The following is a 24983-nucleotide window of genomic DNA, read 5'->3' on the forward strand; positions in this document are numbered from 1 at the left end:
CTTCTGCACAACTTCCTGTTATCTTTTTTAATTTCTTTTTTTGTTGTTGTTTTTTTTAGTTTCGAAACAGGAGACTTTAAAAAAAAAAACTCCGAATTCTAGTGTGCAAGACAGTATGCATGGTTCAAACCAACAAATAAAAATAATAATACATTTGAAATCCAATATCAAAAATTGTAATTAAAATATTATTGGCAAACCTGCATTTATGAATTATGTAGTAGTATTAATTATTGTTAATGGAATAAAAATATTTTTCCACTTTTTTTGAGTTTTGTTTTTTGTTCCCCCCTTTTTTCACTAGCACAGAAGTCAAATAAATAAATGTGGTCACACACATTATTTTCTGACCTTAGTTGATAATAAATATGCATGGAAACTTTATTTATTTATTTATTTATTACTACTGACACACTATAATCTTTAGGTGTCTTGTTTCAAAGAACTTTTTCATTTACCAAAAATAAACCCATTTTAGGTAGAGTCAAGATTGTATCAGTAAATATGTCATTACCAACATATATTAGCATGTTGATCAGAAAAGGGAGTTGCGTATTTAGCATTAATTCAGGGAAAGAATGGAAACTGGAAAGTGCTTTGAAACTAAACCTCCTTATCAGTCATTGCACTTGACTACTCATCTGGAAACTCATCCCACCAAAACCGCACAGTTATTTTGAGAAACAGATGGAAAGTTAATAGCATAAGTTTTAGCAGTAGTGGCAATGTACCTATTCAAACACAGCCAAATGAGGAAGTAATAGAAAGCTTTGGAATAAATAATTTTTTTAATAATATTATATACAGTTCAGTAATCATAAACATTTGTAAAAGCTGTAAAAATTCCTCACACACAAGTAAGTTGCCATGAAAGTTCAAATAACATCTGCATTAACAGAAACAGGTTACATCAACACAAAGCTGAACAAAGAATGTGTAAATACAAAACACAAGTACATCTAAATGAAAGATGAGCGCACACTGTGACAAAAGCAAACACATTAAAAGAGTTCTGTGTCTGTAGCTTTAACATGAAATGATATCAGGAGAGAGACATGAGATAACTCTCAGCTGTCAGGACACTCTGCAGGAATAAAACAACCCGAGTCTCTGGGACAGTCATTATCCTCGTCTTCCTCCTCATTGCCCTTCATCGCTCCCTCTTCGTCTTCTGTAAGCCAAAGCAAAGAAAGGTTAAATCTCTCATACAGATTCCTGCTCGTTAATTTCATTCCTGCCGAACAAATCAGGTTTGTGTTTGTGCAAAAACCCAAATGAAATTAATGTTAATTAAATGACAGTATGTCTTCCTGGTTATTATCCCACACTCATATCAGCCAGAGCAGCCCAGCCTTGTGCCACCTGCTCACACAGTGAGCCCACATCCAAACGCCAATTAATCCTGACCTGCATTTACAGGAAAAGGCTGTTCCTAACTGCACAGAGCATTATAGATTAAATTAAAACAGATAAGGTTGTGACTTTCAGTAATACTGGACTCGCTGTCTGACTCTAATATTTCAAAAAGGCAGAATTTCATCAAAACACAAAAATAGACAATGCAAAGATTGCGGTATCTGTGTCCTTCCTGAGGCTTGCTGACATAATGTTTCCTGAGATGGACACAGAGAAATCCAAAATATAGTTTTGCCCAAACCTGTCAGTCAAACTGCTTGTATTGATACTCACTGCTTGTGACATAGAGGCAGTCTGATGCAGCAAGCAACCTGTGTCTGTGTTCTGGATCGGTCACATTCAGCTCAATCAAATGCCTCTCTTTCAGATGTTTGAGGTCATCTACTGTCTGGTAGCCATTGAGGAGTAATGAAGATGCATATTCCTGTGACAAAAGATATTTTGAACATTAAATGTGGAATACAGCTATAAACTATCCAGTCAAAGACAAATTTATGGACATTTATAATAAAAATTTTAGGGGAATTATCTTGCGCTTGCACTAAATCATATATGTAGACTAGTGTGGATGTGAACGGGCATTTTAAATTCATTCTCTAGGGAGCTGAGTGTTTATTTATTTATTAACTTTTTTGTGGGATTGATATGTAGTAACAAGGAGTGAGAGTGTCAAAGTAATCAGAAAAGCTCAAATATGCCAATGACAAAAATGGCAGTATATTTTACTATTTAGCTTTTTTTTAAAATTGGCTTTTATATTCATTTTATATTTGTTGTAAGTATGATTTTGTCAATTTTATTAAACATTAATTATAAAGCTATTATTTATATTATTTTATTAATATATTTATATGCTATCATATATTACTATAATATAATTTAGATTATTATATTTATATTATTTTAGTACTTTACCTTTACCGGAGTTTGCAAGGCAATGTTTCTCATCTATTTTAGTATTTTAATTTAAAATTATTTAAACTAGTTTGCAAGGCAACATTTCTTGAAAATGTTTTTTTAAGTCTTTCATCTACTATTTAGATTTAAAAAAAAAAAATTTTTTATTTAATTTAATTTTAATTTACTTAACAATTAAAACACTGGTGGCAGCCAATCAGTGTGAGGTGAAGATAGTGACGTTAAAATCCGCAGATAGTTTTCTGTTGGATTTTGCTGGATTAAGCAGGTGGGCATGAAGGATAAGTGATGTTTCCATGTGTGTACATGTATACACGTGTGTCCTGTCTGTGGTTATACCTCTAAATGAAGTCTCTCTAATAACTCCAGGAGTGTATTTGGTCGTGGCCTCTTGCACACTTTCACGGGTCTTATTTTTGGGGCCTCCTCCTCTTCTTCCTTCTCTTTCTCAGGCAGAACATCCACATAAATAAACTTGAAATTCCCCACTTTATTATTAAGCATGCCAGTCCATATGCCCATAGGTGGTTTACTTATGATGCTGATGATGTCTCCCACCTGAAAAAGATTGCCAACACCATTAACTTACTATTGGCAGTTAATGTTTCTCCTTTAAAAATGTGCTGATTAATTCAACTGGAAGCAATCTTGAATTTAAAAAAGAAAAAAATCACAATTTTTATTTCACCTTCAGTTTTAGGGAGTCTGTATCATATGGACTGGGGACAAAGTCTGTATGTACTTTAGCTCGCCCGCAGAACTGTCCCGTGTAGGGCACTTCCTCCTCCAGTTTCAGACTGTCTCTGTTACTGGATACATTAGAATTGCTAGCCACACCACCTGATCCAATAAATACAAAAACAAAAAGATTATGATTACAATGCCAAATCACTTTCCACTTCAGTTGCTTGTGTGTAAATGCTTACTGGATGAGCTCTGTCCACTGTAGAGGCTTTCTAATGAGTTGCTGGTGTGGTCTGAGCTCTTCTCTGCTGGAGACCCATTCTCTGTTTCTCCCTCAGTGTCATCACCCTGCGCCAAACAAAATATCAGTCTGGATATTCGTATCAACTATTCTACAGATCCAGTGATAGGGAGAACTGGGGTTGGTTGGTTGGTTTCAGAGGTTGGTTTTGTGGGCCATAATTTCTGGGTCGTAAGGTACACTCTCAGAAAAAAGGTACAAAACTGTCACTGGAGCAGTACCCTTTCAAAAAGTACTAAAATGCATATTTAGGTACTAATATATAGCTTTAGCTAATTTTTTAGCTTTAGGACCTTAGTGTACAGATTTGTATTGTACTTTTCTTTCTGAGAGTGTACTTCTTTTTTTCTGGGTCAAAACAGAAGTTAAAAACAGATTAAAATTTAAAGGAGTCATGAACTGAGGAATAAAAATTCCCTTGATCTTTTGACATATAAGAGGTCGTTGTGTTATAAAAACATCCTGTAAGTTTTGGAACTCAAAACTTTCTCGTTATACTTTCTTTTGACTTTTATATCAATATGTAGCTGCTTTACATCTTACATTGGTCACTATTGCATTGTCTGTTATTACATATATATATATATACATATAATTAGAAAAAACATTTTAGGATATTAAAACAACCAATAAAGGGAATAACGTCCCCACTACTATTTAGACATATATTTAATATTTCTTTAAATGCCAACCAACCCCTGTACAATCTGATGAACTGCTGATATTTGGGTAATAAAGAACTTTGTTGCTTAATCAATGTCAGTAATTAAATGAGGAACTTACATTGTGACTCACCATGTCTTCAGAGTAGGATTTGACGTGTTTCTTGGCCATCCGTTTACGCATAGTCATCGAGATGGCTTTCATCTTTTTTCCTAAACTTCCTGGTTTCTCGCAGTTTTCTGCTGGTGATTCACCCTCTGCCTGTTTTATACACACAAAACAATATGTTTTGATAATCCTTTTGCATATATATATGGCATATATATGTAGTGGTCAGTTAGGCTATTGTAATTAAAGTAGGCTGCTGGTTTTTCATTTAAGAGGCAGTGAAAAATATTTTATGAGGAAACATAGTATAACAAACCAGAAACATAATGGGGCATAAACCAGATTAATAAATGTCTTATTTATGCAAATTTCTCTTACCTCAGTCGCTCCATTTTCCTCAAGTCTGGAAGGGGAGTGTTGATTTCTGAATGTGTCAAATCTTCCAAAACTGGTGGATCGCTGTGTCAGGTAAACAAAACCCAACACGTTTATAAAGGATATAACAGCAAGGCACATGCAACATGTACATGTATAAAAATAATTGTCATTATAGTGTCCATGTCATCAAGTTATAGGGCACTTCAGTACATTATGTCATCGTTTTACAGTTTTCAATTTGATAAAAACACTGAATGATTCATAATCTGCTCAAAACCTGTCAGCTCTTCCACAGGAAAATGCAAATCTAAATTTAAAATCCATGTAATCTCAATCAAATAGCAAACTATGTATCATTAAAGCCATTCTCGTGCATTTGACCTTGACAGAGCTGTTCATACTTGTTCAGAAATGCTGTGTTGTCAAGCTGTTTTCTTTGTTACATTATTCTAATTTCAAACATCAGATCTACTATGATATGCCAGCACTGCATGATACATCTATTATAGCCTAATATATCTGAACTACTTGAATAACTTGATAAATTGATTATTACCTGAAATCTTAAGATACATTAATAAATCCTACCTTAGGTTTAAGACTTTTTGGTTTGTCTGATACATTTGAAGCAGCCCTTTGAAGCATCGCCTTGATGTGTGTGTACAGTTTTTCCTTAAAATGAAACTCTAATCTGAAACTAGCGGTTTTACCTCTCAGCTCCACAAGTGTGAGAATGCAATGTCTCAGCAGAACAACCGATTACAAGAACTTCCTTAAATCACACAGGATGTGAGCCAATGCGCGTTCTGTCTATTATCAAAGCATCCGTTCTACAGGGGAAAAACACTAAATACTTGAGTCTGCATTTTGTGGTTCACCACTTCACAGTCATTTCGAGTAATACAAATTCATAAGTGGGACTCTGTGGCACACAGGAAAAAAAAAGAATTTCCATAGAGGTGTTTTTACATAATTGAACCCTTTTTGCATTATATTAGTTTCACGAAGGCCCTTGGATTGTAGAATAGATGCAGGAATCTGTGCTTCCACTATGTTTTTCACATAACGTTTATGATTAATGCCACGTTCATAATTTCACATTATAGGAAAACTATAAATATACTCAAATGAAAGCTTATTAATCAAAATCAATTCCTTTTGTCCTTTGCCCAAATTGCAAAATCTGGTCTGCATATAGGGGAACTAGCGCCACTGCACGCAAGGAAGTGGACCCATACTTTTGAAACACTTCCTGTCTACTTTCACAACTGAGGTAGAAATTTTTTGTAAAACTGCACAACGACGAGTTTTATCTGATATCTGTCTTGTGTACTTTGCATATGCAAAGCATATTAGTCATGGGCTCTTTATATGTCAAGAATTAAAATCCAGCCTTTACATAAGCCATAAATATGTTTATTTTCCTGAACAATTTGCTCTGTGATAGTATCGAAAAACATTGTTTCACCAGCAACCAATGACATCAGTTTGGGGGCGGGACTATTGTGGCAAATGGAAGACGTGGAGAGTGTTCTGGAAACTTGTTTGAAATTAATCATAATTTTGCAATTACATTTTGCGTTGCCAGAGGCACAAAAATTTAACTTTAATTAAACTAAATTAAACAAAAAATACTTTTTCTGTTTAATTGAATGAAAATTGTGGAATTTAATTAAAATAAGGTCAACAGATTGATTACAGATTAATACAGATTGCTGTACAAGGCATGAACTGACCAATAGTATTCAAGAAAACCCTACAGACAACAACAGCCTAATCCAGCTGTGTGCAGTCGCCATAGCAAAATCCAAATCCAGGATTACAGTATTATAACCTATTTCTTCAAACACTACAAACCTTTGAAAACAAACAGCCCTTCCTAACCTTTCATGAGAGCTTCACTTTATTTGAGAGTTATACAGTGTAGTTATTCACTCCTGCTCAGTGCTAGAAAGATGATACATATGAGAAAGGCGGAAACAGGAAAATCAGTTTACACGGTCTCTATATACCTTCAGAAAACACTGGAGGTCGTCACCCTGAAGTGTGTGAAAATATCACTGGTTGCCATGACAGGACAAACGTCGAGAGTCTTATATTGTAGTAGTAACATACATTCAGTACAGCTTGTGTTTATAACACATGAAATAAGAAGCTTTGATCATTTGCATATTTAGGCTATCAAATATTCATGCTTTGCAAAGAATAATGTGAACAGAATCATGGCTGCTGAAAATTGAAAACATTTCAAATATACTAATATAGAAAACAGTTATTTTAAATTGCACTGTATTTTTGATCAAATAAATGAAGCCTTGAGAGCATAAGAGACTTCTTCCAACAACATTTAAAAAACCTTTGAATGATGTATCAAATTTTGAATGATAGTATCTATATCAAATATGACTTACATTGGATGCACAGAAATCTACACTTGTGCTAGAACGCAGCACTCCTTTGGGGAAGGAGTCTCTCTTTGAGTTTCGAATGTTGATTTGGTCTTCTCGACTTGGAGTTGTGGATGTAGTCCAGTCACAGATGTGGACTCGATATTCATTGCAGGGAGGTAGACCGGTGTTGTTGGCTGGTACCCAGTTTAAGGTTGTTTCAGTGGGGTTACTCCAGCGATGTCTGGCGGGTGCTGTCTCTGTGACCCTTGACCCCCCAGCAGTGTCACACATCATTCCTTTGGCACCTGTAATGTGAGCTTTGGAAGACACAGATAAAAAATATCAATGTATGTCAATGACATTACAAACAGCACAAAACAAGTAACTGCTATTGCATCAAGTTTAATAGTTTTATTTACCTGTTGTTTCTTGTGTTGGTGTTCCTCTTTGACTACTTTTCCTCTCTACTTTTTTCATTCGTGTCCCTCTTAGCTGCGTCATGTCTGCAATTGCTGTCTCAGGCTGTCAGCAGAGTAGACATAATAATTAAATGACATTTCTAAATAAAACCTACCAACATACATGCATATTAAATAAAATAATTCAACAAATTAAATAATTGTTATAAAAAATGTCATGTTATATCATTAATATATAAACAAAATTATAAGGAGATTTTTTATTTTTTAAATTTATGATAAAAATGATTATCTTTTATTCTACACCCTTATGACAATATTGATAACTCTCAACAGTGAGCCCATTGACGGAGTACTACACTGGTGAACACATAACAGATTTAGCAGTCTCGACTGACTCTAATGCCATGTGGGCAAAGGGATTACATGGGTAGAACATGCCCCTCACCCAACCATCTGTACAGACACAATCAACCACGATACCCTGTACAGGGACAAATGTTGTTCCAGCCCCTGTGTAATAAATGACGATCGGTTACATTCCAGCTGGCACAAAGCACCTGGGAGGACAGGGCTTGAACTCACCGTGCCATTCTGTCTGCTTCTTAGCTGATCTTGGTTTGGATTACACCCCTCATAATAGACAATCTACCAATGAAAGAATGAACATTTTAAATAGAAAAGTTAATGAAAATAAATAAATAAATATGCCATAAACAATTTCTAGGTTCTCTAATATACCAACACAACTCAGCTAGACACAAATGTCACGTGTTTCCGACCTGGACAGGAATCTCTTGCTGTGTGTTTCTTGAAATGGTCTTTCTGTCTGCCATTGTCTGGCTTTCAGCCCTGCTTATAGCTCTCATCATATCTGAAATGTAAGCATATTTAATCTAATGATTAGGTATTTAGCAACAAAGTCACAAAAAAAAAACGTATGCTTTTTTATTTCAGTTTTTATTTTATTGAGACATTACAGAATCTCTATTAGACAAACAAAAAGGGTAAACCAAAGCGGAGCTCAAAATAGTACATTCCGTATGAGAAAAAGTATGTGGTTTTGCACCTCGCTTCCTGTTTTGCTTCTTCACGTATTTTGACGAGAGGAAATACCGTGTGGCAGGTGATTTTACTCTGCTTAATCAAGGAAATGTGGCACATCCATACAGACAGGTTCAACAGCATTGCTACTTTAATCTGAATTTCAAATGGTGGTTCACATTTATTTTAGAGTAAGCTTATAATCTTTTCATTAGCTTTTAAAAAACAGTGATTAAAATATTTGAACATTGCCATTTTATAAAAAGCTCTAAGCTAAACTACATTTAACATTAGTTAGATTGTTACATTACAAAAACTCAGATGACTTTGCTAGAATGTATAGTTGACATTGAAGGTGTGACTGACATACTATACACACCATCTAAAACATTTAGTAATTATTTTATAATTATTATCCATCTTCAAATAATAATAATAATTGAGAGATTACATGGAATATTTGTACTTTTAAAACTACTGTATCACACCACAGGGCCATTTAAAAGGTAAAAAGATAAAAAAAAGTAAAAGTATAAAAGTATAAAAAAGTATAAGACTAAAAATATTAACTTCTCCCCTATATACAGGTGCTGGTCATAAAATTAGAATATCATGAAAAAGTTGATTTATTTCAGTAATACCATTCAAAAAGTGAAACTTTTATATTAGATTCATTCATTACACACAGACTGATATATTTCAAATGTTTATTTCCTTTAATTTTGATGATTATAACTGACAACTAATGAAAGTCCCAAATTCAGTATCTCAGAAAATTAGAATATCAATTAAGACCAATGCAAAAAAAAAGATTTTTAGAAATGTTGGCCAACTGAAAAGCATGAACATGAAAAGTATGAGCATGTACAGCACTCAATATTTAGTTGGGGCTCCTTTGGCCTGGATTACTGCAGCAATGCGGCGTGGCATGGAGTCGATCAGTCTGTGGCACTGCTCAGGTGTTATGAGAGCCCATGTTGCTCTGATAGTGGCCTTCAGCTCTTCTGAATTGTTGGGTCTGGCGTATTGCATCTTCCTCTTCACAATACCCCATAGGTTTTCTATGGGGTTAAGGTCAGGCGAGTTTGCTGGCCAATCAAGAACAGGGATACCATGGTCCTTAAACCAAGTACTGGTAGCTTTGGCAGTGTGTGCAGGTGCCAAGTCCTGTTGGAAAATGAAATCTGCATCTCCATAAAGTTGGTCAGCAGCAGGAAGCATGAAGTGCTCTAAAACTTCCTGGTCGACGGCTGCGTTGACCTTGGACCTCAGAAAACACAATGGACAAACACCAGCAGATGACATGGCACCCCAAACCATCAATGACCGTGGAAACTTTACACTGGACCTCAAGCAACGTGGATTATGTGCCTCTCCTCTCTTCCTCCAGACTCTGGGACCTTGATTTCCAAAGGAAATGCAAAATTTACTTTCATCAGAGAACATAACTTTGGACCACTCAGCAGCAGTCCAGTCCTTTTTGTCTTTAGCCCAGTCAAGACGCTTCTGACGCTGTCTCTTGTTCAAGAGTGGCTTGACACAAGGAATGCGACAGCTGAAACCCATGTCTTGCATACATCAGTGCGTGGTGGTTCTTGAAGCACTGACTCCAGCTGCAGTCCACTCTTTGTGAATCTCTCCCACATTTTTGAATGGGGTTTGTTTCACAATCCTCTCCAGGGTGCGGTTATCCCTATTGCTTGTACACTTTTTTCTACCACATCTTGTCCTTCCCTTCGCCTCTCTATTAATGTGCTTGGACACAGAGCTCTGTGAACAGCCAGCCTCTTTAGCAATGACCTTTTGTGTCTTGCCCTCCTTGTGCAAGGTGTCAATGGTCGTCTTTTGGACAACTGTCAAGTCAGCAGTCTTCCCCATGATTGTGTAGCCTACAGAACTAGACTGAGAGACCATTTAAAGGCTTTTGCAGGTCTTTTGAGTTAATTAGCTGATTAGAGTGTGGCACCAGGGGTCTTCAATATTGAACATTTTCACAATATTCTAATTTTCTGAGATACTGAATTTGGGACTTTCATTAGTTGTCAGTTATAATCATCAACATTAAAGGAAATAAACATTTGAAATATATCAGTCTGTGTGTAACGAATGAATCGAATATACAAGTTTCACATTTTGAATGGTATTACTGAAATAAATAAACTTTTTCATGATATTCTAATTTTATGACCAGCACCTGTATTTCAACCTAAAATAATGAATGTTGATTTAAGAAGTCCTTTGAAAGTCCTCCACAGTTGGCTGAAGTCTAGTGCCCTATTTACAATTAAGACCCTGCTGTTTCTTAATTAATCCCACACAGGACAGACAAGTGCTTTAAGTGAGCTGACTACTGCACAACACTCTCCATTCACTGTCAGTGGGATTTGACGCAGTCAGAATCTTATCGGCCATCTGATTGGCCAAAATTAAGTGATGTTGCTTATGTGTGCGTCTTGTAAATGAAATCTAGTCAGACTTAACCTACAAATCCTCAGACCGGTTTTACCTTCATTCTGATTCTTCCTCTGGAGGACTAAATCTTCCTGCATTTGGGCACTGGGCCAGACAGAATTAGTGCAGACGGTATTATCTGCAGGAGGGAAATCAAAACCATTAGGGGTTTGTTCATTTAAGGTCCACTAATGTTCCATGCTTTTACTTTTTCACTCTGTGAAATCTCATTTAAAAGCAGGAAAATGTAGAAACTCTGGTTTGTCCTTTCATTCATGTTCATAATGATCTGATACACACTGTACCTTTCTTTTTCATTATCTATTTACTGGTTGCCTGTCAGTCAAGATAGTTGAGCATTAAAGCATAACAAGGGTGTGCTGTTGCAGCTTAGTCATGTGATGCACAAAGAAGATGTTTAGGAAAATGTATAAAATATCTCTCAAAATATCACATACCTAAAGCTTCATTTTCAGGAACAGATTTTGGCAGTGAACTGAAAGAAGATGCAAGGAAACATTTAAAGAAAGTACAATTATTCACAGAGAGTACATTTTGTATCCTCTTTGGGTATGAAAGCCTCAAGGGCTCTTTCACTTTTGCTTTGACTAGAAGTTCAACATTTTTCTCTTTGTTTGCTAACAACACAGATTGGACTCACCTTTGTTTCTTTTTTCTAGTGTTGATTTGTGAAATTTCCTGTACACAAATACAGTATGAGGCAGTTGAATCATTAGAAACATTAACATGCAGAGTCATGTGTTGTGTATATTTATTTGAAATTGTGAAATGTGTTCTCAAGATTTCGCAGGCCTGTAATTTCAGGTTTCTCTCTAGGCAGGCCTCAAATAGACCTTAATATATTTCCATATGGCTACAGAACAATCTATTAGCAGCAGCTTTTATTTAATGGAAGCTCATCATGTCCACAGCAGTGTTATAGCGTGCGTCCAGATGGCCAATACATTTCCCATGGCAGTGCAGTATATGGATTCAACATTCCAGGAGTCATTTCTATAGTTACCATGGAGATGGAATGCCCTGCACTTCTCCATTTGGTGGCGTCATCTGAGAGAACAGCTGGGCTGCAGGATCTGCTGGGGATGGTGTACACCTGAGCCTCACAGGACTCCTGCACGGCCTCGTACAGGCTGTCCATAGAGCCCTCCTACGAAACAACATCATGTCGGTCACAACCCACGCTGCTAATAATGTAAAATAAAATGTACATAAGACACACTAAATATCTGGTTTTATATACAAGGGTCAAGGGTAACGGACCTTATTACAAACATGATTATTATAGTTAACTAACAGTAAAATATATCAAATAAAATAAAAATCTAAAAGTATTAAATGAAATATAAAAATAATAATACAATTAAAAACTAATAAAATGACAAAAACAGAACAAAATTACTAAAATTTTAAGATTTTGTTTATCTTAATGTATTAAAATAACTAAAGCAAAAAAATATATATATAATCTATATGACAAAATTATTAAAACTTTAACTAAAAAATAAGTTAAGTGAATTGTCAAGTTCACTTAACTTATTTTTTTTTAAATTAATATTTACTTAAGTGAACTGTCAAGTTCACTTAACTTATTTTTTTTAAATTATTATTTACTTAATAATTTTAAGGCAACAGGTTTCCTCAATTTTTTTTTACATTAAGTCAACTTATAACTTTTTACAGTGTACAAACTATAATAGCATCTCAACTGAACGATACTAAAATAACCCTGTTTATAATATACCTTGTATAAAATTTAGTGTTGCATTTTAAGCCTGGCATTTTAAACAGGCATATAGTATAATAATAATAATATAAAATAATTAATAATCAACATTAAAATAATTGTTATATATACAGTGTCATACGCAAGTGCATTTAAAGTTAACTTTCTAAAATGTATTATGGGTGTAACAGTGGAGCATTTAGCTTAATTTAAGCTTCTTAACTTTAGCTTTGGTTGAAACTAAGTTCATAATGTATTTTTCTCTAAGGCAAATCATCTATTTTTTTAAACAAAAATCGGTCAGAAATAAAACAATTAACATAGTACAGCCACCAATCCACTAGGGGTCACAGACCACCTGCTTAAGACCCTGATATATTACACAGTGTTTATAGTGCATTTGAGCGCAAATCCATTTGTGCAAAAGATAACACAAATAACCAGAAGCATTAGTTTGCTTACAGAAGATCAGACCAGCGTGAATTCAGTGCAGCGAAAACACCATTAATCATAAACTGCACAAAACAACACAGCATGTGGCAGAGAAACTCCCTTAAACCTATACATTTCACCAATGTGTTTTGTTTTTATAAATTAAAAAAAGAAAAAAGGAATTACATTAAAATATTGTGAAGGTAAGATAAATAAAATGTATCTTTAATGCTGGGGCTACACATATAATCCATAAATAATAAACTAATGACTTTTGACTTCTTGACCAAAAGAAAGCAAAAGGCCTTGTGAGCAGCTAAAGCTTGGTTCCTGATCTTCATGCACTGTCACATGTTGCCTTCACATCCTCCAGCAGGTCACGTTTCATCCACACACTGTCAATCTACAAAACACAGAGCAGAAAAAGTGAATCACTTACCAGAGAAAAGCAGAAGAGATTCATTCTGGAAGTATGGTTTCTTTCCAGTGCCCACAGCACAGGATGAACAATGGGACGAGTCAGAGGCAGACAGAGAGCAGGAGTGCTTAGTGTTCCAATCTGCCTACTGCTCACAGATTAATGCTGAATGACATCCTTCCTCTAATCCAATAGATGTGGAGGATCATTACCACTCCAGGCAGCCCCTCAATCAACTGCTGAGCTCGTTAATGCTGATGTTGTTTACTTACCAGCAAACTGGGTTGAGAGCTTTTGTTTGCACTATGACTAAGTCACTGCAACAGCCGTTTGCGTAAATGTGGTACATAGGCACGTGATAGGTTTTTTTTTATTTGCAATTTTTTGGATTACTCTGGAAAACTGAAACTAAAATATATATATTTATAAGTTTTTTTTATTGTTTTTAAAAATGTTTTATTTAGCCATATTTTCTCTAAAAAGTCATTTTAATTACATTAAATTTAGGCTGAAAACTAACAAGTTATATAGGAAGAGAACACCTGTAGTCTCTACACAAGCGGGCATCCCCGTCTCGGGAGCTTTGTGAGCGGACACCGCTGTCTCGGGAGGATTGTGAGCGGGCATCTCCGTCTCGGGAGCTTTGTGAGCGGACACCGCTGTCTCGGGGGAACTGTCCTGCTGAGGATGCGCTGTCTTGGCACATGACACTACCTGCTAGCACAGCTAGTGTTTCTTAGTCAAAGTACATGTGATGTCTTGTCAACAGTCCTTAAGTCGCTTATATCTGGAATTGTCTTGAAATAGACCCAGAGGATTATGGTGCACAATGCAGCATTTCAGACCTCAGGCCAGAAGCTGAATCTGCTTCAAGAATGTCTAAGTTGGTGCAGAAAATGGGTCAGTATGAAACCAAGGTGTTCACGGTTTCTCTCTGACTGTGCACACAGATGAATGTGAAGGTCGTCAGACATTTGATTTGCTTCAGTGATAATCTGCTTGTTTTGATTTTTGGAAGTTTGCCCAATTATGCAATCTGTTCATTTATTATATGACGCAATGAAAAGGGCAATTTCAGGTGATGGCTGGTCTGGCACTAGCATGCTAATGCACTCAAATTATTAATGTGCCCTCGTAAATTGAATAAGTTCTGCATGTTTACAAATGCATATTCTGAAGTAAATCAAGTAGCAGATTCAATTGTAAAGTCAACAAGAAATAAAAATGAAACCTATTTAATTTCTTAATGCACGTTAATGGTCTTATTATGCATTATCCATAGTGCAATCCATTAGTGGTGTTATTCCAAATTAATATATGCAATTGTTGCAATTGCAATCTTTATTAAATTAATAAAATGTATCTTCCTCTTAAATTACTTTCCTTTATGCTGACATCATTTATTGCCAAATAGGTATTTAATTTAGGTATCATTTTAACAATATTTTGGTGGGTAACACCCGCGTTTCACTGTCCAATCAGCTTGCAGTAGATACAATTAAGCCCCACCCAACATTTTTTTCATCATTTAGTGTCAAATTACACTCAAATTGCAGAACTAAAATGGGCTGCAAACTGGAATTCACTTTGACCGTTGGCCAATCCAAGATGACAAGGCCTTTTTCTACAACCTCAGCTCAGTTAAAGTTTAATCCATCACTGTTATGTGTCCTGTTCCCTCTCTTTTCTTCTTCTTTGTTGACAAATCTTGGAAATCTCACTCTCCCTTAATCAGCGAAAGAGCTCAGATTCTCAGAAACGACAGCTCATTCACTCGCTCATTTCTTAGAACTTGTAAATTGACAAAAATGCTATGTCAATTCAACACACTGAGGCCTCCGGCTCTTAATCTTTTGCTGTCCATTAAAGAACATAACAAGATAAATTGCTGTGCCGGTCGCTGTGTGAAAGAAGGTGCGCAGGTTATTTTTAAAGGAAGAAAATCCTCAATCTCTTTAATAATAAATCCTGCAGTCATGGAAACGGAAATAAAGACGGGAGGATTAATTCACGTCTGACCCATATTTCCTTGTTTGAATTAACATTATTAGAAGCAGCCCAGTTTTTTGTGTACAGGGAAGGTATTTTTTAAAATAATGTGATATTCATGCATGTATATGCAATGTAAATTTCCGTTAGTATTATTATGCATAATAAAATGAGCACAACAGTTATCTGTGCAAAAGTAAAAGTTACTTTTGTCATAATACCCAGACTGAACAATAAACTTGTTAACTAAAACTTAGAAAAATTGGTTGATAAAGTGTACAGAGCATCTCATCGTCTCTAATGGAGTTAAGCTTGTTTGGAAACATGCAAGTAATTGTTTTAAACCACCTTTAATCAACATTTGATATGCTTTTTTTCTGCATTTCGTGAGAGATATTAATGCCTGGACTGCATGTTTTGCTTCCAGTTTTCTCATCTGTTAAAAGCAGCAGTTAATCTAGGTGCATATGGCATCATAACATCTCTCTTGAATGACCTACATTCCTCTGATACTGAACACACATACACAGCATTTTACTGAGCAAAGTTTATTTAATTCATAAATCAAATCATACAGAGCTGGGACAGAAACCAAGCTTATTAGACATTCCTTTAAGCAGTGCTATGTAAAGCAAACCATGTTGATTCAGAAGGGAAAAATTCATTAGAAAAATGAAACACCTAAAGTAACCCAGTGATATTTTTTTGTGCTACGCTATTACAATGAACATTAGTGACTGATTCGATGACATTGAGAGATCAGTCACACAGATCAGAAGTGCAGCAGTAGACGTTCACTCCAGGAACACAGAACTCCTCACATGTCCGGCTGAACACAGTGGCTACAGTTTAGAGCATAATGAGAAAACAGCTCAGTATCTTATCTAAACTTCTACAATACAGACCTCTAATGAAGAAACGACATTCTCCAACCGAGGGGTAATAAATATTAATGTTACTAAGGTTATTTTTGTTAACAAAAACTGAAATTAAAACCAAAATTTCATTACTTGAAATAAAATGAACATTAACTAAAATATATAATATATATATATATTTATATTTTTTATTTTATTAATTTTTTTATTATTATTTATTTAAAGCTAGTTGCCATGGCAACATTTCTCAGTTTTGTTTAGTTCAAGTTGAAGAGCTAAAATGACAAGTAAATGAACTAAAACTATATAGACATATTTAAAAAATACTAATAAAAATTACAAAACAAAAAAAATGCAAAATAAATCAAATAAAAACAAAAAAAGTACAAAATAGAATCAAATTCAAAATATTAACAGAAGGTAGTATATCATGATACAAAAATGACACTGGATATTAATGACTATTGAAAATTGAGTAAATAAATGATTTTAATATTTCTTATTTATTTTTTTATTTATGCATTTAGCAGACGCTTTTATCCAAAGCGACTTACATTGCATTCAAGTTACAGTTTTTTTTTTTTTTTTTACATTTTATCGGCTCTAATATTAATTGCTTACCTGTTGAAACTGTTTTGCAGAAGTTGCTTGAGGCTGGGCATTGAGTTGGGGTCTTGCAGTCCCCATCCACACAGGTGTAGCATGTCAGCGAGTGCACTATTACATATTAGACAGAAAGATAGCAATGGTGAAAGTATCTGCACTTCATCAGAGCATTTTGAAAAACTTTTAACTACATTCCAAAGCGTAATATTTGACCATTTACTTCACTACATTTCATATAAATTAGTGCTGTCAAACAATTAATCGCGATTAATTGCATCCAAAATAAAAGTTTTTGTTTACATAATAAATGCATGTGTACTCTGTATATTTATGTATATATAAATACACACACACAGTATATATTTTGAAAATGTTTACATTATGTATAAATTTTATATTCATATACTTTATATTATATATAAATATATTTAATATATAAACATAACATATTTTTCTTAAATATAAAATATATACATGCATGTTTGTGTATTTATATATACATAATAAATACTCACAGTACACACATACATTATGTAAACAAAATGTTTTATTTTGGATGCGATTAATCGCGATTAATCGTTTGACAACACTAAATAACATTCTTTCCTTATTATCTTGAAGTGATGACATCATGACCCGCTCTGAGACATTATAGCAATGTCCTGTACATGAAAAAGTCTGACGTTTGAATCTATTCTTTTCAATTAATCAGCTGAACCATTTCACAAATTGCACTGGAATGATTAATTTGTGAATTTGTATGATTCAGTAAGCTCTAACCCATTTTGAGCAGGAAGATAAAGGATGGATGGATAGATAGAAAAGTTTTTGTCTTACCTGAGGCACTGCAGAGAAGAACCACAATAAGAGCACACACTAGCGTTTTCATGATGGAAGCTGGTCTGGTCATGCGGAGGAACATGTTTCTTTATATACCTCGGTTACACCTTTTACTGAAAATACATTCTTCGTAAAGTGTATCAGTAATGCTGCATGGCAGGTTTCATGTAACTAGATATAGATGTCAGCTTAGTTTCTGTACAAGGAAGTAAAATGATTTTTCGGTAATTCTCTGCTTCGCTTAATGTCTGTAGCTTGTGAATTGTTTTAGCCAAGATGCAAGATCTGAGAACTTCTATCAAGCCTGTAACTCCACTATGTCTTTTCTTAATCTTTCACTTTTATTTTTCTTAATATTTTCCCTTATTTACCAATAATTTCTCTGATTTATCTGACCATTTTAATATTGAGAACACTATGTTCCAGCACTAGCATATACAACCACAATGCATTACATCCTTGGGAAGGAACCATTTAAGGACTTATTTTCTTTCTGAAATATCAAAATGAATGTCTTATATTTTATAATATAATTCTTTAATAACTGAAACCATAAACCACACTATTCTGTGAGAGATGGCCATCTAAAGTGCAGAGCTCTTAAATTCATATTCCTCCTGCATTACTAAGCCTGTCAGGTACTATAGAAAACATTAAATTAATCTGCACATCAACAATCCTCTGGTGTTCCACTGGGATCTGTACTTCGACCACTTCTCATTCTATACTAAATCACTCAGTTATTTCATAACCTCTCGTGGCCTCTTACCTCTTATTAAAAATGCAAATCTCATCTCAAAATTGAAATTACAGGCCAGCTGGCAAAATTATCTCTAATAGCATGCACCTCAGGGCCGTGAAGCCAAGTGAATTCAATGCTTATTAGAGCTGGGGCACGGACAGGCCTTATGGGTAATCTGTCTAAAGATTAGTCTTTTATTGTTTTTAGGCTCTGGCATTTCCATAGAAGTTTGAGACTAGTTATTGCTTTGAGGAGAGATAATAGGGACTGGAGGCATTTGCCAATGTTCAGCTCTCAAGACTAAGGTTAAATTGCCAAAATATGATGGATATTTTCCTTTTTAGAATCCAATATATCAGACAAGCAAATTTTATTACAGCTTTATTTAAAATTGCCACTAAGATATCAAATTATCCCCTTTGTTAAAACAACTACAATTGGTTATTGATCATGCTGATATCACTGCAGATGAGGCATCTGTGAAAAAAAGTACAAATATGCCTAAAGGAATTGAATTTTTTCAGTACACTCTGTAAAATGTAAATCTAAACACATGATTAACTAACAGACAGCAGGGGGCAACAAAGATCAGAAGCAATTAGATGGCAAGCATTCAGCAAATAGCCTTCATAAAGAAAAAGAAAGATAATATAAATAGTAAAACACACATGATTGGTGTGGGTATAACATTCTATTAATATACTAATGTTAATATTTTATTAAAACATATGTTATTTATATATTAGTTATAGATGTATCATTGCATTTATGCAGTACATGCTTTTAATTTTGACAGCAATGCATGAGTAGAGTCAGAACCAGATTTCATTAAATACACTAAAGACAAATCAAACATGTTTTAATTAATCAAGAATGTTGTTTGAAACTATTTCAGTTTGATATGCAAACTTAGCATGTTATATGAAAATATTTAATAATACTTAAGATAATTAGGACTTTGGAAGAAGAACATTAGCATTCCTCAACCTAAACATACATCTATCAGTCTCTCTCTTTAGTCATCCATCCATCCATTTATTCATAAATCACTCAACCATAACCTACATCTATTGATCCATTAATTCATTTTTTAATAAAAACAATTTATTGGAAAGCTTACAGTTCTTTAGTATACCACTCAGCCAAATGAAATCTTGGGCTTCTAATGTACTTTTTCGATGCATTAAATTAATTAACTAAAAGTTCCATTTAGTAAGCAATTGATTCCTGTGTAAATAATCACTTCAATAAAATGTTTTGGAATTCATTTAGCCTCTAACCTTATAGGTGACCGTGCTCACGACAGTGATTTAGGGTTGCCAGTTCATACGAGCTTTGGACCTCTAAACTTCAGAATAGCACATTTTACAAACTTCTTAGCAGCACATCAGCTCCAAGCACAGACAGTATGTTCTGAAAGCTGACCTTATGACCTTCTGAAGGTGAACTTGCTACTCTGCAGTGACGTCTCATAATTCCTTCACCTGAGCCAATGACATCCAAAGGAAGTCAGGAAACAAGGAAACAAAACACTAAAACAAGCACAGTATGAAATCTAATCTGACAAAGTTTAAAATAAGTAAGATCGAAGATTTTATAATACATAAGAAGAGTAATAATAGGCTAACTAATAATACTCAATAATAAATACTTAACAGATTGATTTTTTTAACCCTTTTCACATTTCCATAGTTCTCAGAAACAAGTCATCATAATTGTGAAACTTCTATAGTGGTGAACCGAAACTACAAGTGTTTTTTGTGTGTCTGTGTGTGTGTGTGTGTGTGTGTGATTTGCCCCATTGGCAAAAGAAATAGCATTTCTATGAATACTGAGAGAAAGATGTCAAATTTGACAGCTGTTGTTTTAGAAAGATTCATGCAGCAGCATTAAAAGACCAGTTATACATTTTATAAATGTACATTAAAAAGTTAAAAATTAATTAATTTAAGATATTAATAACTGTGCAAACCATTCTTAAAAGCACTTCATGGAAACAGCCATGAATTAGCAAGCACCACTGTCACTACAGACTGCAGTACCGTTTACAGCCAGCAGATGTTACCCTTGAGCCAATCAGTTGTGTGAGTGCTTCACTTATTTTGTTTGCATTTCACAGCTGAATGAATAAAATCTCTTCAGAATGCAGTTGACCAAAATAATCTACAATTCTCATTTGAACAACCTAACACATCGCTTTGCCAGTACATCTCTGAAATAAATGACACCAATGACACCTAAAACAGTCTGACAGGGAAAGCAGTCTGATCTCGCTGCTTAAAAAAGTCATTCTCTCTTCCAAAGCGCAATGACTGGACTGGATAGCAAAAAGCTTCAGATTTCCCATCTCCCTCAGTAAATTGCAGAAACAGAGTGCCCTCCATTAGGCGCCATAAATCTGAGTTGATGTGACAAAAGGTAATGAAGCAGCTTTCTAATTGGCCTGCCCACGGCCCCTCATGTCACACTGCAGACAAGCCTGGGCCAAATGCAGGAATGAATGTGGTTAACAGATTACCGAGCAAAGCTAAACCCACAAACGTTTATTTAGAGCCAGAAAATGGCAGCATGAATGTCAATAATGGCATACATGAAGGACGGCTTGGTTAAATGCGGCTGAAAGTTGGTAGCATTTACAGAAATCAATAATACAGCACCAGACAACTTTAATGAAAGAAGGTGATAATGATCCTGTTTATCCACCAGCTAAACCAGAACCTCTCTGAAAAAGAACAACGAGTCCATTTCTAAATGCTGTTTTATTGTATAAGTGGCTCTGTTTCACAAGAACAAGAACTTCCTATAAACTTGAAGCTGTGGGAGTGCTTTAGCCTCTCAGGACAGTGTGTGGAACACACTGCAGCAGGATGACATTAAACTCTGTGCTTGTCCCATACAGTACATGTGTTCTTCTTGTCCTTGTCTCTGAATTGGAACAGAGCTTACTACAGCGAGACCTGGCTGATGCTTTATCACATAAACCTTCGGTATACCTAATCAAATAACCAGCCGGGTGTGAAACCATATTCCACTCTGTTCACATAGCTTTGCGATGAGTGCCTTGCAGAATCAAACAGGACACAGGATTAAATGATGGAGTCGGAGTCTTCCAGAGGGCCTTGTGCTACAGCGATTAGGACAGAGGTATTAGCGTGATTGTGGGCGGTACAATACATAATGAATGGGGAAAGAAGTCCAAAGTAGCTCTCCATGACCCATCAGGTGCTCATCTGTTGAAAAATTGCCTTGTGGTGGAGTTAAAATAATGATGAGAGGTTTTGTTTACATCAAATTTCACACCTGAAAGTAGTGAAGCAACTGGTTTTGGTCAAAGAAGGAAATAACGTTGATAGAAAATATATAAATGATTAAGGAAAAATGTTTGTTAGAGGAATGCACTTTATTAAATCTCCTTTTTAAAATTTGTGTGTGTGTGTGTATATATTAGTGCTGTCAATCAATTAAAAAATGCAATCGCATTAATCACAGTCACGGACTGTGATTAATCACGATTAATTGCAAATTTAAAATACTAGGATTTACCTGTAAATGTACTGAAATAAAGGAATGCATTATGTTTTTTTTATGGCTGTACAAATTAGCATTTCAGATGTAGGCCTACACATTCATTATTGTTATGCAAATATCCAAATCTCAAGAAAGTCACATACAAACCATATCCTATCGTAATTGTCTTCTCCTTCTCCTTCTTCTTCTTTGACATTGGCGGGCTGGAACATCAGAAGTCTTGGAGTGCATTCCGACCTCAACATTGCTCCTCGAAAGTCAGCCATCATTGACTGCGAACTATCTTGCCTCAGAGTGGATATTGCTGCTATAAGCAAAACTTGACTGTTGGGTAGTGGTTCAGTGCACGAGAGGAACTACAGCATTTTCTGGTGTGGTTACCCAGACGACCATCATCCAATGCATGGAGTCGGCTTTGCTGTGCGAAACACCCTGCTGTCCACGTCTCTCAACCAACTGCTTGCTCTCCACATCTAATGTCCTTGCGGATGTCACACTCAGCTGGCTTTCTCACTCTCCTCTCTGCCTATGCACCCACTCTGTCCCGGCCGGGGACGATCTAGCTCTGCTTGGGGACTTCAACGCCAGAGTTGGAGGGGATGTCATTGCCTGGAGGCCAGTCTTGGGTCATTTTGGGATTGGTACACTCTAAAAACTGCTGGGTTAAAAACAACCCAATTTGGGTTATTTGGCAACCCAGCGCTGGGTCAAAAAGAGACGAACCCAGCGCTGGGTTATTTTAACCCAGCAAGTTGGGTTATTATGTTTAACCCAGCATGCTGGGTTGCTTTTTTATGGTTTAAAATTACTACATTGCTAGGCTAAAATGATCCCAAATTAAACCTACAAATCTTGTTCATTTTAAAATCACACAAAGAATGACTTTCAAAAGGTAAATATTTATTAAAAACAAGAGAAAACAGTCAAAAAGTAACATGCATGTAAGAAGAAATGCAGAAAAGTATGGCATTAACAGCTACAGAGTTTATAAATGAAGCATTTAACATTTATTGAATATAACTTCTGATCAAATTGGACTTTTTTGGTAAATTTTATATATTACATAAAAATATACAAAAACACTTATACAATAATTGTACAATTAGTTAATAGTTAAGTCCTTTACAAACTATTCTGGTACAACATTACACAAATAAACCACAACATTAACACTGATATTATAACATTCAACAGATGCATGTGTGTGAAAGAATGCGAGCATGTGTATGAATGACAGAGTGTAAACTCCACTTCTACTAAACAACACATTTAACATTTTGTTTTTACAAATTATACACTTACAGTTTGTTTCATAGTCCATGAATACAGATCATGCATCACTGTCAATTTTCATGATCTCTTTAGCATAATTGATATTGTCATGAAGAAGCCCCATCAGCACAGCATGTGAAATCTTTTACAACATCCAGGGCAGCGTCCTCCTTTAATACCACTGTTGCATCAGTTTGGGGGAAATGTCATTCTCCTCTTTGACCAGCATTCATCCCAGTCACCGCCTGTTCTCCATCAGTGGCCTAAAAAGAGAAAAACAATTGAAAAAATAAAACATTTAATTAAACTATCCATTTTCAGATAGAAGTGCATCCACATCAGTAAGGATAGGTAAATAGTCTGTTTTATAATTTAATCTGCTTTGTGTGGTTGTTTAATGTCTGTCTACCACAGCGCTCTAGAATGCTATAGTGGCAGCACTAGTGTGAGGGCATGAAATACTGTTTAAATAAATATATTGCTTTCAGAAAGCTACTTCTTTACTGAAACATTAAAACAGACATGACATTCACATACCTCACAATCTTCCATGTACGTGGAGGGCTGCTCTTTAAAGGGTTAGTTCACCAAAAAATGAAAATGGTCATAATTTACTCCCCCCCATGTTGTTCCAGACCCATACAAACTCTGCTAATTTTTGGAACACAAATAAATATATTTAATATTCTCTTAAGCTTTGTCTTCCATTGCAAGTCTGGGAGACCAATATTTTCTTCTGAACAGACATTCGCTATCATATAATTTAAGGTTCCCTTCCAGGAACTTCGAGCTGCGTCGAAAACGCATATGGGAACGCCTTCAGCGTGACCAGGCTCTGAATATGATGTGTAATCAGTCAAACAAGGGCGAGGCGTCACGGGCGGGGTGACGTCACGACCAGGAAGCATATAAGCACGTGCGGCGGAGCCGGCTTCAGCTTTTTGTCATTCAGCGAAGCGCTCTGTGTGTGTCAGTCTTATTTACTGTTGTTTGTCCTAGTTTTAAGTGGAAAGCATTCAGTATCATGCCAAGCCAAGGGCAAGCTCAGGGGTGAAGCTTTCAGACCATGTTTTGAGTCGTGTGTGCATCCTTGCCCTCGCTATATCATGAGCGAGGACACACACGATTTGCGCGTGGTCTGCCTGGGTGCGGAGCACGCAAAATCGGTCTCCGCACCCGGAGGGCTCTCTTCGAGAAGGGAGCCTTCGCGAGCTCCCCACGCGGTGCCGGTCCCGCTGCTGCCGAGGCAGAGCGGCGGCTGCACTCGTGGGGCTCGCAGGCTGATCTGGCTGGCGAGTGTGAGACGGGCATGTCCCTATCTGCTCCCGTATCAGCCAGATCTGGCGCCCCGTCTCTCGGTGTGGAAGCTGTCTCTTCCCCGAGACGAGGGCTCAATGCTTCGTCTCTCTTCCTCTGAGGAGGTTGATGTGACAAGCGTTCACGAGGTTTCGCCGCCTCTGTCACCCCAATATGATATAACTATGAAAGCTTTGTAAGCTGCAGTGTTTGCACAAGCATAAAATGAATAAAGCCGGTCCCGCTTCTGCCTTTAAATCAGAAAAAAGGCAGAGCGGCGGCTGCGCTGGCGGGGCTTGCGGAGAGAAAAAAAAAAAAAGAGAAAAAGGCTGATCTGGCTGGCGAGAGTCAGACGGGCATGTCCCTATCTCCTCCCGTATCAGCCAGATCTGGCGCCCCGTCTCTCGGTTCGGAAGCGGTCTCTTCCCCCGAGACGAGGGCTTGACGCTGCGTCCTCCGAGGAGGT

At 36.0% G+C, this 24983-nt stretch overlaps 2 protein-coding genes across 5 annotated transcripts; both read right to left on the bottom strand.

The window, feature by feature from the left end:
- Nucleotides 1-772: 772 nt before the first annotated feature.
- On the bottom strand, nt 773-5291 carry LOC306851343 (SAM domain-containing protein SAMSN-1-like). Of its 4 annotated transcripts, none has more exons than XM_079387507.1 (8): nt 5179-5291; nt 4469-4549; nt 4115-4243; nt 3261-3366; nt 3023-3174; nt 2674-2892; nt 1690-1840; nt 773-1171 (listed from the first exon to the last, which is right to left on the bottom strand). In XM_079387507.1, the coding sequence occupies exons 3-8, from the start codon at nt 4184-4186 to the stop codon at nt 1068-1070; spliced, it is 804 nt and encodes a 267-aa protein (XP_079243633.1). In that variant the 5' UTR covers nt 4187-4243; nt 4469-4549; nt 5179-5291; the 3' UTR covers nt 773-1067. The 4 variants fall into 4 exon arrangements, with proteins under 4 accessions (XP_079243633.1, XP_079243632.1, XP_079243631.1 ...); XM_079387506.1 differs by having other exon boundaries at nt 4103-4243; nt 5179-5257; XM_079387505.1 differs by having other exon boundaries at nt 5057-5252.
- A 10593-nt stretch (nt 5292-15884) lies between these two features.
- On the bottom strand, nt 15885-17830 carry LOC306851783 (lymphocyte antigen 6D). The gene is made up of 3 exons (XM_079388220.1): nt 17677-17830; nt 16855-16950; nt 15885-16197 (listed from the first exon to the last, which is right to left on the bottom strand). Exons 1-3 carry the CDS (start codon nt 17759-17761, stop codon nt 16115-16117), a joined length of 264 nt encoding a protein of 87 aa, XP_079244346.1. The 5' UTR covers nt 17762-17830; the 3' UTR covers nt 15885-16114.
- Nucleotides 17831-24983: the final 7153 nt, after the last annotated feature.

The sequence above is a fragment of the Barbus barbus genome (genome assembly GCF_936440315.1).
Source record: "Barbus barbus genome assembly, chromosome: 31".
NCBI classification, from domain to species: domain Eukaryota; kingdom Metazoa; phylum Chordata; class Actinopteri; order Cypriniformes; family Cyprinidae; genus Barbus; species Barbus barbus.

Excerpts from the sequence above, each read along its gene's own strand:
- LOC306851783 (XM_079388220.1), bottom strand. The coding sequence starts at position 17,761 with ATGTTCCTCCGCATGACCAGACCAGCTTCCATCATGAAAACGCTAGTG. Across the intron at positions 16,951-17,676 it reads TCTTCTCTGCAGTGCCTCAG|TGCACTCGCTGACATGCTAC; the intron begins GTAAGACAAAAA and ends AATATGTAATAG. Across the intron at positions 16,198-16,854 it reads CTGCAAAACAGTTTCAACAG|CCACTGTGTTCAGCCGGACA; the intron begins GTAAGCAATTAA and ends TCTAAACTGTAG.
- LOC306851343 (XM_079387504.1), bottom strand. The coding sequence starts at position 5,113 with ATGCTTCAAAGGGCTGCTTCAAATGTATCAGACAAACCAAAAAGTCTT. Across the intron at positions 4,244-4,468 it reads AGGAAAATGGAGCGACTGAG|GCAGAGGGTGAATCACCAGC; the intron begins GTAAGAGAAATT and ends TGTATAAAACAG. Across the intron at positions 3,367-4,102 it reads AAGACATGGTGAGTCACAAT|GGTGATGACACTGAGGGAGA; the intron begins GTAAGTTCCTCA and ends TGTTTGGCGCAG.